This window comes from Orycteropus afer, unplaced genomic scaffold (assembly GCF_000298275.1).
Source record: "Orycteropus afer afer isolate SDZICR_OR568_19922 unplaced genomic scaffold, OryAfe1.0 scaffold00018, whole genome shotgun sequence".
Taxonomy (NCBI): domain Eukaryota; kingdom Metazoa; phylum Chordata; class Mammalia; order Tubulidentata; family Orycteropodidae; genus Orycteropus; species Orycteropus afer.
In genome coordinates, this window is record NW_006921605.1 from 4296104 (window position 1) to 4310683 (window position 14580).

Consider the following 14580-nt stretch of genomic DNA (forward strand, 5'->3'; position numbering starts at 1 on the left):
TTTGCTCCCATAGACTCCAAACCCAGCCCAGCCCACTGCCCCTGAGTCGATCCTGACTCATAGCAACCGGCTAGGGCAGAGGAGAAGTGCACCGAGGGCTGGAATGGAGCAGACCACTATGCCTCGCCACTGTGCCACCAGGGCTCCTCCCACGGAGATTACAGCCTAGGAAACCCCGTGGGTCAGTTCTACTCTGTCCTCTGTCATTCACAGGTACCAAGGGTCAGGACTTCAGCATAAATTTGAGGTGACACAGTTCAATCCATGACACTCCCCTTCTCCCCCAGAGCGGTTTTTCAGAGCAGAACCAGCTTCCTGGTGGTCGTTTCGTTACCAAGCACATCCTTAGGAGTGATGGCACTCTTCCTAAGAGGACTGATTCCTGTGACTACGACATTTCTCCATCTGGTCAGCAGAGGGGACCTTGGTGGCGTAACTGTGGCACTGCCGCCATTGTGTCTTCTCAATGGCCCAGCCTTCCCTTGCCCAAACCCTGACTTCCCCCAGGCCCAGCCTTCGCTAGTCTGGACTGTTGGTTCAGGAGTCAAGTATGTGGGACTCAGAGTGCATCAGCCCAGAGACCCCAGGGCCATCGAGTTAATCGGTTGCTACACAGAGAAGTGTTCAAATGCGTTTCCAAGGCCTGTTGTAAAAGAAGTAGCCCCAACTGGATGGCTTAACACAGTGTTATCTTCTCATGGTTCTGGGGGCCGGGAGTCCAATCCAGAGTGTCGCACAGCCGTGGTCTCTCCACGGCTCTAGGGAAGGACCCCTCCTTGGCTCTTCCAGTTCCTGGTAGCCCCAGGTCTCTTTGCTTGTGGCCCACCACTTGTGGTGCCCCATACATCTCAGGGCAGAACTGTGTTCCACAGTTTTCAATGGCTGGTATTTTGGCAGGAGGGCACCAAGCCTTTCTTCTGAGGCATCCGTGGATGGACTTGAACTCCCTGCCCTTCAGTTAGCAGCTGGGTACTTGAACCCTGTGCACCGCCCAGGAGCTCCTTGCTTGTGTCACCATCACTCCAAGCTCCACCTCCATCCTCACACGGTTGTCCTCCCTCTGTGTCTGTCCCTGTCTTCACGTGGCACTCTTCTGCGTGTCTGTGTCAATGTCTCTGTTTTCTCATGAGGGCACCAGACATAAAGAGATTACCCTACTCCAGGATGACCTCAGGTTAACTGACTACATCTCCAAAGACTCCATCTCCACATAGGGTCATGCTCACAAGTATAGGGAGTTAGAACATCAACTCATCTTTGTGGGGGACCCAATTCAGCCAACTACAGGAGGAGCACACATTTTCTCACCCCTGAAGCCTGGCATGTGCATTTCCTCAACAGCCACAGGGCTGGGACAGTGTAGACAATGGGAAACTGGGAGGACACTGGCTCACACACACCTCTCTCTTCTCCTCCAGCTCCTGCACATGTGTGGGGGGCTCTTGGAGCGGCCTCTGATTCTTGCCGAGGTGGTGCCCAGGTACTCAGTCATGCTGGAGCTGTTTGATGCAGAGCTGGACAACACTAAGATCTTGTACGATGCCCAGATGGCAGCTTCCAAGGAGGGGAATATTCCCCCAATCCATAAGAACATGCCGCCAGTGGCTGGTCAGCTCAAGTGGAGCCTGGAGCTACAGGAGAGGCTGGAGGCACCCATGAGGGACCTAAAGCACATCGAGCACCCGTGAGTCATGGCAACTGGCCAAGGGCTCCAGAGGGTATGTACCACTCTCTCCATGGGGGTGGTGAGGGCCAACCTAACTCCTAGGCAACCCCACTCTTCATGCTGGCCAAATCATGATGTCCCAAAGCCAAATCCCAGAAGATATCCATTCAAGTCCTCTTTCTCCTTTTCCAAATATCTTCTCAATGGGTGTGACTCAGGATGTATCTGGCTGACCCCACCCCTGATGGTCAGCCTCAAAGAAACAGAGAGCTGGCTGTCCAAACTGGCCCACAAGCTAGGCAGCAGTGGCTGGAGGGAGGGGCTAAGGAGGTCCTGAACAAAAGGCCCGGCAATGCCAAGAGCCCATGGCTTCATCTGCCTCTGGTTCCAGGGTCCTGTCCAGCGTTGAGGCCAAGCTGATCTACCAGAAGTACGACGAGATGCTGCTGCTGCTGAAAAGCTGCCGCCAGGCGACCTACCAGGCCTGGGTAGCCCGAGTGGACCAGGACTGCTACTTCAACCTGGGACAGCCCCTGATCCAGCGGGATGCCTCCACAAACCTCATCCAAGTCAACTTCAGCAAGGCGGTGGGTGCCTCTCGCCACTGCATCTGAAGATCAAACCCACGTAAAACCGGTGCACCTGGGAACAGCAGTTTCCCAGCGTGGGGCAGGGGCAAGCCCACCAGGTGCACCATTGCACCGAGGATGACTCCCTTACTCCACCAGCACACATACTACTGGAGGTCAATGTCTATGCTGGGTTTAGCCTGAGGCTTTGTTTTGTCAAGCATGTCCTTCTGTTAAGGTGGAAATGAAGTCTCTTCGCCCAGACTGAGTTAAGATATAAGAGGAAAACATAGCTTCAATGAGTCCCTTATGGTAAAGCTTGGTAGCCTTTCTAGTTATCCCAAGAGGTGTTATCAATTTGAAATTTAAAAAAAAAAAAGGCCTTGCAAGAACCGAAAAAAAGGGCCCTCAGGTAAAGTCAGGCAAGCCAGAGAGAATTCTCATTAGAGGGCCGTGGAGTGTGGGTTCCAGGGCTAGTTCAGGCTCACACAGAGGAAGGAGGCTCGAGAGAGTCAGAACTAGATGGGAGGAGAGGCAAGGGTACACACTAGGTGGGACCCAGAGGACTCCTTGAAGCCTTTCTCCAAGGAACCTGTTTGGGGGAGGGGGCAGGGAGATAAGGATGATGACATCACCCACCTGGCTTATCAGTGCTTTCTGGCCCAGAACTGAGAAGCAGCCAGCTCTGTCCCGATCCTCCCGCCTCAAACACCACCTCCACCAACTTTGAAGTCCACCATGTTGTACAGCGCTCGTCAGCCCTTCCCTTCTGTTGCTAAATGTGGTTCTGCTGGGGCTACCTTCTGACATTGCCTCTGATCTTTGTTGGCCGTAGTTGGTGGCAGTGCTGCGAGAAGTCAAGTACCTGAACTTTCAGCAGCAAAAGGAGATTCCAGACAGCGCAGAGAGCCTGTTCTCCCAGAACGAAACCTTCCGGAAGTTTGTGGGCAACCTGGAGCTCATCGTTGGTTGGTACAATGAGGTAAGCTGGGGTAGCTCTTGTTTTGTTCTCACCAAGGTTCAGTTTTTGTTTAGAACAAACACAAGTGTAAGATTGCCACGTGTAAGAATAAATGAATTTAAATATTCAAATAGGGCACAAGTTACCATGCAAACAGCAAAGATGGTGATAACTCAAAACAGCAGATGATGGAAACCCCATTTCCACTGGACATTGGTTCACATGGCAGGATTCTTTATAGATGCTTTCCTCTCCTAAGTGTGTTTTGCTCTGGACAATATCAAACACATTCCATATGACTTGTGTTACTCCCACTGAAAGTGGAGGAGAGTGCCCTGAGATATCTCCAGACTTCAACCACAAATTCCCCCTGATGCCTTCTTAAAACCAAACAACAGTTCAGCTCAACTAGTAAAGAAAGTCTGCCAGGAGCGCTGTGCTCTTTGAAGAACCATCTACATGGGTCAGAGTGACAACAGCCACTCGGAAGATCAGATGGGAACCTCAGAGGCAGTGAGTTGATGGTGACGGGGAAGAACGAGTTGGACGAGGAAGGTGAGGAAGGATGCACATCCGAAGGAGGTCATCCATTACTAAATTGTGCACGTGGGACCTGCTGAATCTGTGTATGTTCTGCTGTGCGTATTCTCAACAGCAGCAAAAAATTAAATCAAATTTGAAAAAACAAAGTGGAGGAGAGGTAGTCACTGGAATCCAAACTAGGATGACAAGTCCCCGGAGGTATCCAGGGAGCAGGCTGTGTGGGAGGGTGTCCCTAAGACACACTGGGGAGCTGGCTGGTCCACCCTCAGCTCTATGGTTCCAGCATCCTCTTCAGCCATCGATCAGGTCTGGGGACCTAACACAAGTGGCCAATCATAAATAAGAGTTGCCTGGTTGGCTAGACTTGAGGGACAGTCCCTTCCAGTGCCAGAGATGTTCAGACCACTTTCTTTCTGGCTGGAGGCCCACAGAAGTGGCCTGGAGAGCATGGTCCCAGGGCATGGGGCACCCCCTTTCTGACGGACCCCACCCACAGATCCTGGGAAGGGCTGCTCTTTGTACCACACGACCTGTCCCCCAAACCCCAAATCACAGCACATTACGCCAGGAGTTGTTACTGGTTTTGTTGTGGGCAATGTGCAGGTAATAGGCGTCAACCTCGGCAGTCATCCTCACACGCACCATTCGTGACATTAAGTGTGTTCATCCAGCTAGCCACCCATCACCATCTTCAGACTCAGAAATGATTTCCAAAGTTGGAATCTTCTGAGATGTAGTTACACCCCATCCCCAGTGAAGTGACACTGACTGTCACTGCCTCGCTGTGTGTTGAGTAAGAGGGATCCTAGCCATAGAGCAGGTGAGGCTTTGGAACCCAACCCTAAAAGTTGAGCCTTTGTGTTTCAGATAAAGACCACAGTGATGGCAGTAGAATATCCACTCATCAAGTCAGAATTGGAAGCAATCAACGTCAAGTTACTGGCTGCTGAAACAACATTGTTTTGGAATGGTGAAGGTATCGAGGGCACTCCGGGGGTGGGGGCTTGGCCTGTCTAGTGTCGGTCCAAAAACCCACCTAGAGTGGCCATGCCTTCTGGTGTCATGGGTCTGTTTCACCTGCCTGTGTCCCCTGGGTGGCGCATTCAGTTAGGAGCTTGTGGCCACCTCTGCCTTCTGATGTCATGGGTCTGCTTCACCTGCCCATGTCCCCTGGGTGGCTCATTCCATTAGGAGCTTGGTGCTAACCAAGAGGCTGGTGGTCTGAGTCCACTCAGAAGCTCTCGGGAAGAAAGGCCTGGTGGTCTACTCCTGAGCAGTTAGCCATGGGAGACCCCATGGAAAGAGTCCATGATCAGAAGGGGAAAGTGGAACAGAATTTCAAGGGCTCATGAATCCAGACTTTCTGGAGCCATGAAGGCTGGCTGAACCCCTGGAAGCTACTGCCCTGAGATCATCTTTAAACCTTAAACCAAAAATATCGCCTGAAGTCTTCTTCCAACCAAACAACAGTTTAAATAAGCCAGTCCAGAATGTGTGCCCTTTCAAAGAGCTATCTCTATGGGATCAAATTGACCACAGCAACTTGAAAGGTCAGACAGGAAGCCTTGGGGGCAGTGAGTTTGTGTTAATGGAGGAGGAACCAGTCAGCAAAGGAGGGTGAGGCTGGGTGCACAACTTGAAGAATGCCATCAATGTCACAGAATTGCCCCCGTGCAAACCGTTGAACTGGGGCATGTCCTGCTGTGTATGTTTTGAACAACAACAACAAAAATAAATTATTATTTTTTGAAAAAAGAGAATTATATTCTCAATGGCAATGACAATATTAATTTTAAAAATTAAAAAAAAAAAAAACCCTGTGGACCACAGTTCCACTCTGACCCACATGGGATCACCAGGAGTCAGTCCACTGACCACCCTTTCATTCTTAACTGCTATTGAGTCAATTCTGACTCCTAGTGACCATATATATATGTATATAAAGGAGCCCTGGTGGCACAGCAGTAAAGTGCTCAGCTGCTAACCCCACCTGGTGGTTTGAACCTGCCAGCTCCCCAGGAGAAGATGTGGCAGTCTGCTTCCATAGATTACAGCCCTGGAAAGATGGGGGCAGCTCTGCTCCATCCTGTTGGATCACCATGAGTTGGGATTGACTCTAAAGCAATGGGGTTGGGTTGCAAACATAGATAACAAAACATTTCCTGTCTCAACATCTTTTTAAACAAATGATTCCGTGACATTCACCCTGTGGTGTGACCATCACTACCTCCGTTTCCAGATTCTGCCACCACCCTTAACAGAAGCTGAGTTCTTCCTCTTTCCCCCAAAGAGATTATTTAAAGGTGAAAGATAGTTCTGCCTGCTCACTCAGTCCAAAGAGAGCCTACTGGTGTCGCTCATAAATGGAATTAGACAAAGACTTCTCGGGAGCTGCACGGGCTTCTGAAGTTTCCAAACTTCTTGCTGGAGCCCATGCTTTGCTGTGGTTTCCCACGTGGGCACAACAGGTGATCAAAGCAAGCCAGGTCTCAGGCAGTGTAGGGCGGATGTTAGAGAAGCAGACAGAAACGTCCCTCCGGCTCCCCTTCCTCCCTTCATCTCAATCATAGGGCCAGGCCCCACTCCTGCACAACCCACCCCCTGAACCACCAGCAGCCCCTCGGAGACCATCAGCCTTTGGCCGCCTTCCCAGTCCTGCTCTGCCACGTCCTACAGCACCACCTCCACCAGAAGGCGAGATCAAATGTTCCAGTCTGTCTGCCTGCGATCCGGGGCTGTTCTCCACTTTTCTGAGCAGAGAGGCCATGCTTCTTTTCCCTCTCTTCTGCACAGGGACACATCTCTCCCCCAGCTCCTTGCTCCAGGTCACTGAGAGCTTTGTCAAGAAGTTCAAGTCTCTCCAGTGCTCTGTTTATGGCTGGAGGGGCTGGGGCACATGAAGATGTGGCGGGGGTGGTCCTTAACATCAGGAGTCTGGGGTCCTTGGACGGAAGGAACGGTCCATGTATTTTGGGGAAGGGAAGTTCTGTTTCCATAGAAACACAGTGTGCATTATTCCTCGACATTTCATTCCAGACAACTCTCAGTGATTCCTTCTGCTTCTTGTTCTAAAACAGTAGAGATACTTTCAGACAGCTGTCTTACAATAATGACGGTTAACCAAACCGAGGGAAGCTTTCATTTGGCCAAACTTTTCAGTTTGTAACATTGCTTTATGCTTATGTCTTAGGTGTGTTTGGATATATTCAAGAGACGCGAGAAATTCTACACGACTTGCAGACCAGGATGCAAAAAACAAAACAAAATATAGATGCGATTTCCCAGGCTATGAAGGTGAGCCCGTGATAAAGTACAGAGCAGGCCTTGAATGGCAGCCCAGGAGAAGGCCTTGGAAGAAATGAGGCCGTGTGCAGATGCTCATGGAAAGGGCTGCCGTGTAGCATAATGGCAGTGGGCATGTGCTGCTTAAGGCAGTGGTACAACTGATGTCAAAGTGGTCCCCACCTGGTACAAGCCCAGGTCACCTTGTAGAATCTGACTCTATTCTATTCTGCCGAATTCAGCAAAGGTGTACAGGTTCTACCAGGCTGGTGCTAGGAACAAGGAGTGGGAAAGACCAGCCCTGTCTGGAATAAGCTCATTTCTCAATACAGAAGCAATACTTTTTAAGCTCTAATCCAACCCAAAAAACGGAATAATCCTTCACTAGCTTCTCCCACAGTCTGTCATCAGTTCCCTAATTTGCAAAGATGTTTGCAGCAGCATAACCAAAGGAAATCTTTAAAATCCACCCCCCCCGTCAATTTTCAATATCTACAGTATAGCTCTATTTTATTTTTGAAACTACCCATTTAAACTATAATTCTTTATCCAAACTAAATTATCACAATGCCCCACTATGTTTGACTGTCCCCCTTCAGCCCTAACTAATGTGGGACTTCAAACTGCTGTGATTTCCACTGCTGGCCACCTTGCCCCAACTCCTGGGTGGAAATAACATAGAATCTCTGGTCCAGGCCATTGCTAATTTAGTCAAGAGGAAATTTACATTTCAAAAAGACTGGCAGTGAGTGTTGGAACCACTTAAATATAAAGAGATAAATAGAAATAATTTTATAATATAACAGCAAACAAACATACCCACTGCCATCCAGTCGATTCCAACTCATAGTCACCCTATAGGACAGAAAAGAACTGCCCTCTAGGATTTCCAAGGCTGTACATCTTTATGGAAGTAGACTGTCTCATCTTTCTCCTGTGGAGTGGCCGCCAACCTCGTGGTTAGCAGCTGAATGCTTTAACCACTAGGCCACCAGAGCTCCTGACTTTCAAATATGGTTGGAAAAAATTACACTGCAAAGACAAACGCAATACAGTTAAAGAAAATGTGCCAGTAGAAACAGTGTCCATGTTAGTAAGCGTTGTCAATAACAGGATCCATGACAGTGAGCATAAGCAACAGAAGGAGCATGGAGAGAAGGCGGGCAGGGGAGGGAGGGGAACGCTGAATGCATGCACGGGACTACTGCCGTCATCAGAGAAGTCTTTACAATACAGCCTTGTGAAGTTAATGAGAAACACCGCTGTTGGTAGGTGTTGTTGGGTCAATTTTGACTCAGGGTGACCCCACGTGACAGGGTAGACGTGTCCCATAAGGTTTCTGAGGCCGTAATCCTTACCGGAGCACGTTATCAGGCCTTTGTCTCGTGTAGCGACTGGTGGGTTTGAACCACTGACCTTTCAGTTAGCAGCCAAGCACGTAACCATTGCACCACCAGGCCTCCTTAGAACTGCTGGATAATAGAGTAACAGAGTAAAATCGAAATCATAATTCTAGATCAAAATTATAATCATAGTATAATCCAAGACTGGCAGAGCTCCTCAGCACAGGAGAGCCAGAGCCCCAGCCTGCTCCCTGTCCCCCCACCTCCCCCGACCCCCCCGCCGCTGGCAGGTCAACGGCTTCCACAGAAGGACTTACCCACTTGGCCCCGTTGGGAGCTATCGTCGACACAGCACTAACTACACAGCCCTTGACTCTCAGCTCCTTCCAGCGCCCTAAACAAGGGATCTCAGTCTCTTTCCCCAAGAAAGTGGTGCTTCTTGGAGAAACAGCCAGTGGTTTCTCGGCGGTCCCCCAGATGGTGACTGGTTTTACGTTATACCATCCAGGGCTCTCTGGTCAAGAGTCTAAGTCCCAGTCCTCAGCAGCCCCCAGTCCCAGTCCTCAGCAGCCCCAAGTCCTCTCTCAAATCAGCCACCATGAGGACACTGACACAGAAGTAAGTGCTAGTGAAAGGAAAGACCAACAAGCATTTTCTCCAAAACCCCTTCTTCTGCTCTGGCATCTTCATGTCAGGACTGGTCAACGAACCCGATGTTTGAAAGAAAGGACAACAAGAAAGACACCCTGTTAGACTTGGACGGAAGGATGGTCAATCTCAACAAACGTTACACGGCGGTCAAGGAGGCGGGTTTGAAGATCCAAGCCATGGTCGCGGTAAGGAGAGGCGGGGGGTCCTCCACGAGCACCGCTGTGTTTAGTAGAGGAGAGAGAATGAAGGCAGAGCTAGGAGTCCCCGAAAATGACAAATCACACATTTTTAATGGTCAGAGAAGTCGGATCTTTAATCCAAGAGAGTCTGACCACCCTCCACGTCCCCCTGGAAGCCCTGCTCCCCTCGCTGTGCCTCCGTTCTCCTCTGTTCTAAAGGTGTGGAGCAACCATGCTGCACCTCGTTGGTGCGGGCAGGTGGCATCTTCACCTCTAGGCCAGCAAACCTTGTTTTCCCAGAGTGAGTGCTGGAGGACAAGGACTGTGTGTGTTTGGTGTCCCTCGTGGGTTTCCCGTCCACGAGTGGGTAAGAAACAGCACCAGTGAAGGAGGGGCATCTGAGTGTGTGAGCATGGTGCACTGGGTCAACACCTTCAAGTCAGTATTGTGTGAAAACACGCCAGCTTTGCTGTCTAGGTGATGAGCAAATACAATCTCACTCCACTGTCTCCACGGTCCGTGGTTCTATGTCCCTGCTGGCCTCTGAGGTAGTCGCTGCTTGCACCTTCAGAGGGAGAATGCAGATGGTGGCCTGGTGTTCCTGACAGCTCTGCCTGGGCCCCTGGCATCATGGGGGTTTTCAGACGTCCTCACTTGGTGGCCATCTTACCCACCTTCCATGTTATTACATCTGAGGCCCATGAAAAAGGCAGAACTCAGCATTGGCTGGAAAAAGAGAAAATTCTCCCAAGCTCAGTTTTGGGGACCTCCAGGCCATGGTGCAGATCATGGGTGTGGCTTTCAGTGATGGGTCACCAGACCCAGACCAACCAGAGGGCCCCACTGCAGGGATAGTCTGGTGATGGCCGACCTCGTGGTCAAGTGATTGCCGTGAGCTGGGGCAAGAGGGCTGGGGGTCACCAGGTGCACTGAGGGAAGACTGAACGAATGGCCCAGCAGGGCAGCTGGCTCCAGAGCAGCTTCTCGAAGCTCGGGGCTGTGTTTGCAGGAAAACGCGGAGCTGTTCAAAGCCGACACGACAAGCCTGTCCTGGAAGGATTATGTCAACTACATCGACAGCACGGTCTTGGATGAATTTGACCAATTTATCCGCAACTCTTTAAGCTACCTCGTGGATAACATGGCCGTGGATGTAAGTTTTTATATCAAGTATAGATGTCTTTGTTGGAGTCTAGCGTTAAGGTTTCCTGATGGAACACAAGGTTGTCTTGTGGCAAATAAACAGATTTATCAAAGTCTACCTGCGGTGACCACCCGTACCCCAGTTTTCCTGGACAATCTTGGTTTTGTAGCTAAAAGTTCTGCTTCTCAGGAGCTCCTCAAGTGGAGGGGCCCCCCGAGCCTGCCTCCAGCAGCGGCCCTGGCCAGGGGTGTTGGTCATGTATCTTGGACAGGGCTCGGAGTGGACAGTGGGGCACTGGGAGTCATTCTGTCAATGGTAGAGGCTCTGACCCTGGTGTGACCTCTTCCAGGGCAGCGTGGCGCCCCTGTTTGAGGTCCGCATGGAGCTGGATGAGGACGGGCTGATCTTCAACCCGTCCCTGGAGGTGGGCTCGGACCAGGGCTTCCTGGCACTGATTGAGGGCCTGGTCAACGACATCTATAATGCAGCCAAGCTCATCCCCCGCCTGGCCAAAGGCAGAATGAACTACAAGGTCAGTCATGGCTTAGTGCCGCCTCCCCGGGGCCCTTCTCAACTCAGAAAGAGCTGGTCGCATTTTAAATGGTGATGGTTTCGAGCACAGCTCGCGGGGGGGCGGGGGACAGAAGTTTGTATTCCGTTACCTTTTCCGACTGAAAAGCAAGATTCCAGTCTCCCCACTCCCGGACTCCGTTCTTCTCCCCAAACCCGCCCTGGGTTCCGTCCCCTAACGCTCTCCTCTCAACACCTCCTGACCTCCTAGGCACATGACACTAAGAACGTAACTGTATGCCACTCCCTGGCACCTCGCTCTGTTCAATCATTTCAACACCATGATACTCTCAGCACACAGGCATGTTGACAAATGCACCTTCCAGTGTTTCCCAAAGCCACTGACTCCCAATATGTCAAATACCCACTGGTCCCAGGTCAAAACAAAACAGAACCCTAAAGGCCATCGAGTCATCTGACTCAGAGCGACCCCCGCTGGGTTTCCAAGACTGTGAATCTTTACAGAAGTATACTGCCCCATCTTCCTTCCGTGGGCAGCTGGCAGGTTTGAACCACAGACCTTCTGGTAGCAGCCAGATGCCTTTTCCACTATGCCACCAGAGCCCCCTTTGTGTCCCAGGCAGCCAGACCCATTTCTGGGATGCAGATGTCCTAGGAAATACAGCTCCCCTGAAGGGACCAAGAGGTGCGTCTGGCAAGACATCATTTGTTGGACAGTTAAACAGAAGTTGGAAGCAGCCTGCCTGTCCACTGAGAGATGGGCAGTGAGATGGCTCATAGCTGCCCGTGTTGCGTCGTCCACAGGCCAAGGACATGAGCGAGGCGTGGGGAGAGGCTGGTGTCATGTGTGCCTTACGGAACAACGCTCAGAACATGGTTCCAGTTCTTGAACCAGAGAGACATCTGTCTTTGTGTGGATGCCCTTCCCACTGCCAAGAGGGCTTCCTTCTGAGAACCAGGGGGAGGGCAAGGCAGAGCAAGACCAGGGGCCTTCATTTCCCAGGTCCCTGTGCTGCTTGAACTGGTCCTGTTTGCAACAGTAATCACAGCAGATGTTCTGTGCTGCTAGGGAGGGAGTGTGCATGTGTATGTGTGCACACGTGTATGCATGCAAATGTGTACATGCATGTGTGAGCCGGTGTGCATGCCTGTGCATGCATATTTGTGTGTGTTCATGTGTGCATGTATGTTTCTGCAGGATGCCTTGTATGTCTTGTGTGCATACACGCACATCTCTGCCTTCACATGTCATATCTGTGTGCCTGTGTGTGCCGCATTATACATATGTGCACATTTGTGTTTGCATGTGCACGTGTGCCTGTTTGTGAATGCAGGTGTGTATGCACACATGTGCATGCATGTGCACGTGTTCACATTGGCATGTGTGTGTGCATGAGTGTGTGTGCCTGTGTATGGTGATGTGAGAACACAGGAGGAAACAGCTGACTTCTTGGGAAGGTCAAGGGTGGCTCCCGAGAGGAGCTAAGACATGAGTGAGCAGTTGGGAGGTGGGAGCAGGCTCCGAGCTGGCAGGTCAGGTACAGAAAGTGGTCCATAGCCTTCTGAACCACAGAAAGGTGCAGGCCTCCTCCAGGTGCGTGAAGCTCTTCCAGCGGTCCACTGGGAGCTTGCCACCTGCTCCCAGCTCAGCCAACAGGGCCAAACCTGGGACCTGCATTCTGGAATCCCTGAGCCCATCTGGGGCCCCGACAAGGCCACACACGGAGGGGGATGGAGGGAAACAGAATGAGGGTCCCAGTGACCAAGCCATGCGCAAGACTGGGTTCCCCCATCTCACTTCTTCACTTTCATAGCCGATGAGTCTGCTCTTTGCTTAAACCTCTTTGGCTTGGGTTTTCTGTCACTTGCAACTAGAAAGGTCATGTCCGGCTCAGGCCTCCTCTGCTCTGGTCTCCAGGGCCGTGAGAGACTCAGGTCGGTTCCCCACACCCTGCTTCCTCCCACGTGCCTGCCGAGCCTCTGGACCCCTCCACCCCACTCCATCACTCCTCAGAGCTGCAGCCCGAGTGATGCCCCATGTGTGTGACTCTTGGTGGGGTCTGGCCCAGCCTTGGGCAGGCCTTGAGTGACCACGAAGGGATGAAGGGATGCGCAGGTCGTGTGGGGAGAGCACCGTCCTCCTGGGCGCGGGGCGGGAGCGGGGCGCAGGCGGCTCACCGGGCGCTCCTCCCGCCGCAGACGGACCTGGAGGACATGACGGACCTGATCGAGATGAGGGAGGAGGTCTCCAGCCTGGTCATCAGCGCCATGAAGGTGGCCGAGGAGCACCAGGACTCCTTCGAGCGCTACTCCTACCTGTGGATGGACGACCTGCAGGAGTTCATGAAGCACTTTCTGACCTACGGACGCGCCATGGCGCCCGAGGACCTGGAGGCGCGCGCCGACGACAGCCTCCCCAGGACGCCGCCCACCCTCGCGCAGTTCCAGCAGCAGGTGCGAGCGGGCGCCTCCCGCAGGCGCCGGGCCCCCAGGGCCTCCAGGAGAGGGGCTCGGGCAGGATTAAAACGCAGGGAACCCCCAGCTCTTTTCCCAACAGGCGGGGAGAAAGGGCGCCCGGGTGTGGGCGTGGCCACTACGGGGACCTTCCCCGGGTGGGCGTGCTCTGGCTCCCCCGCAGGGCAGGTCAGACTCAGAGGTGGCTGTCCCCAGGGGCCATGTCATGGCTGCAGGGACGGACGTTCGGACTCAGAGGTGGCCGTCCCCGGGGGCGTGCCCTGTTGCCCGGGTGGGCGGGCGGACCGTGCAGTCAGAAAGCCCCAGGAAGGCGGGCAGCTGGGAGTGCCCTTTGGGAGCCGGGGGCCACGCTCCTCCCTTTATAGTCTGCCCTATACACCTTCTGAAATCCTGTTAGGGTTGCCTGTCGCCCCCTTCCTCACTGCCGTGATCCTAAATTATCCTGGGCATGAGGGCCACCCCAGCCTGCAGCGTTAGAAGGAACCTTGAGGGTCTGGGGAGAAAGAAAACTAGCAGGTCCAACAAGAGAACTGTGCAGTCAGGAAGCTGAGGCGCAGCGAGGTTGGGCCAGTGCTCAGGGCCCCCAGCCAGGCCACACGGCTGAGCGGATGCGGAGGAGGTCAGGGAATGAGGCCTGAGGAATGCCCCTGGGGCTGACAGCTGATGGGCAGGTGGGCCGGGACAAGAGAGGCTGCGCAGTACAGCACGTGCAAAGGCCCTGCAGTGGGAGGAAGCAGGGCGCTGGGGACCTGAAAGAAGGCCCCCGCCGCGGCCACAGCACACAGCACGGGAGGCCTGAGCTGGACAGGCCCTTGGTGGTGGTGAGCAACGAGGAGGGCAGAGCAGAGGCTGGTGCCCCCCGCTGCCCGCAGGCCACCCCGAGGTCGTGACGTGGCACCAGCGGCCGTGTCTTCCAGATCGACTCATACGAGAAGCTCTACGAGGAAGTTTCCAAGTGTGAGAACACGGTGGTGTTCCTGGGCTGGCTGCAGTGCGACTGCCGCCCCTTCAAGCAAGCCCTGCTCAACGCCATCAGGCGCTGGGGCTTCGTGTTCAAGCAACACCTGAGCAACCATGTCATCAACAGGTGGGTGCCAGCCCTGCACCCCACACCCCACATCCCACACCCCTGCACATCTGCACCCCACATCCCACACCCCCGTGATGCAGCACCCCTGCACCCCACACCCCGCACCCCACACCCCTGCACTCCTGCACCCCACATCCCACACCCCC

The 14580-nt window shown here is 53.0% G+C and overlaps 1 protein-coding gene across 1 annotated transcript in view; it reads left to right on the plus strand.

The window, feature by feature from the left end:
- The window catches only part of DNAH17 (dynein axonemal heavy chain 17), a 128661-nt gene that overhangs the window by 13157 nt on the left and 100924 nt on the right, over positions 1-14580 (plus strand). Inside the window, 10 exon segments of the mRNA XM_007959838.1 lie at positions 1419-1684; positions 2058-2253; positions 3071-3217; positions 4607-4715; positions 6930-7033; positions 9060-9200; positions 10204-10347; positions 10688-10870; positions 13069-13323; positions 14262-14431. Coding sequence (XP_007958029.1) covers positions 1419-1684; positions 2058-2253; positions 3071-3217; positions 4607-4715; positions 6930-7033; positions 9060-9200; positions 10204-10347; positions 10688-10870; positions 13069-13323; positions 14262-14431 — 1715 coding nt within the window.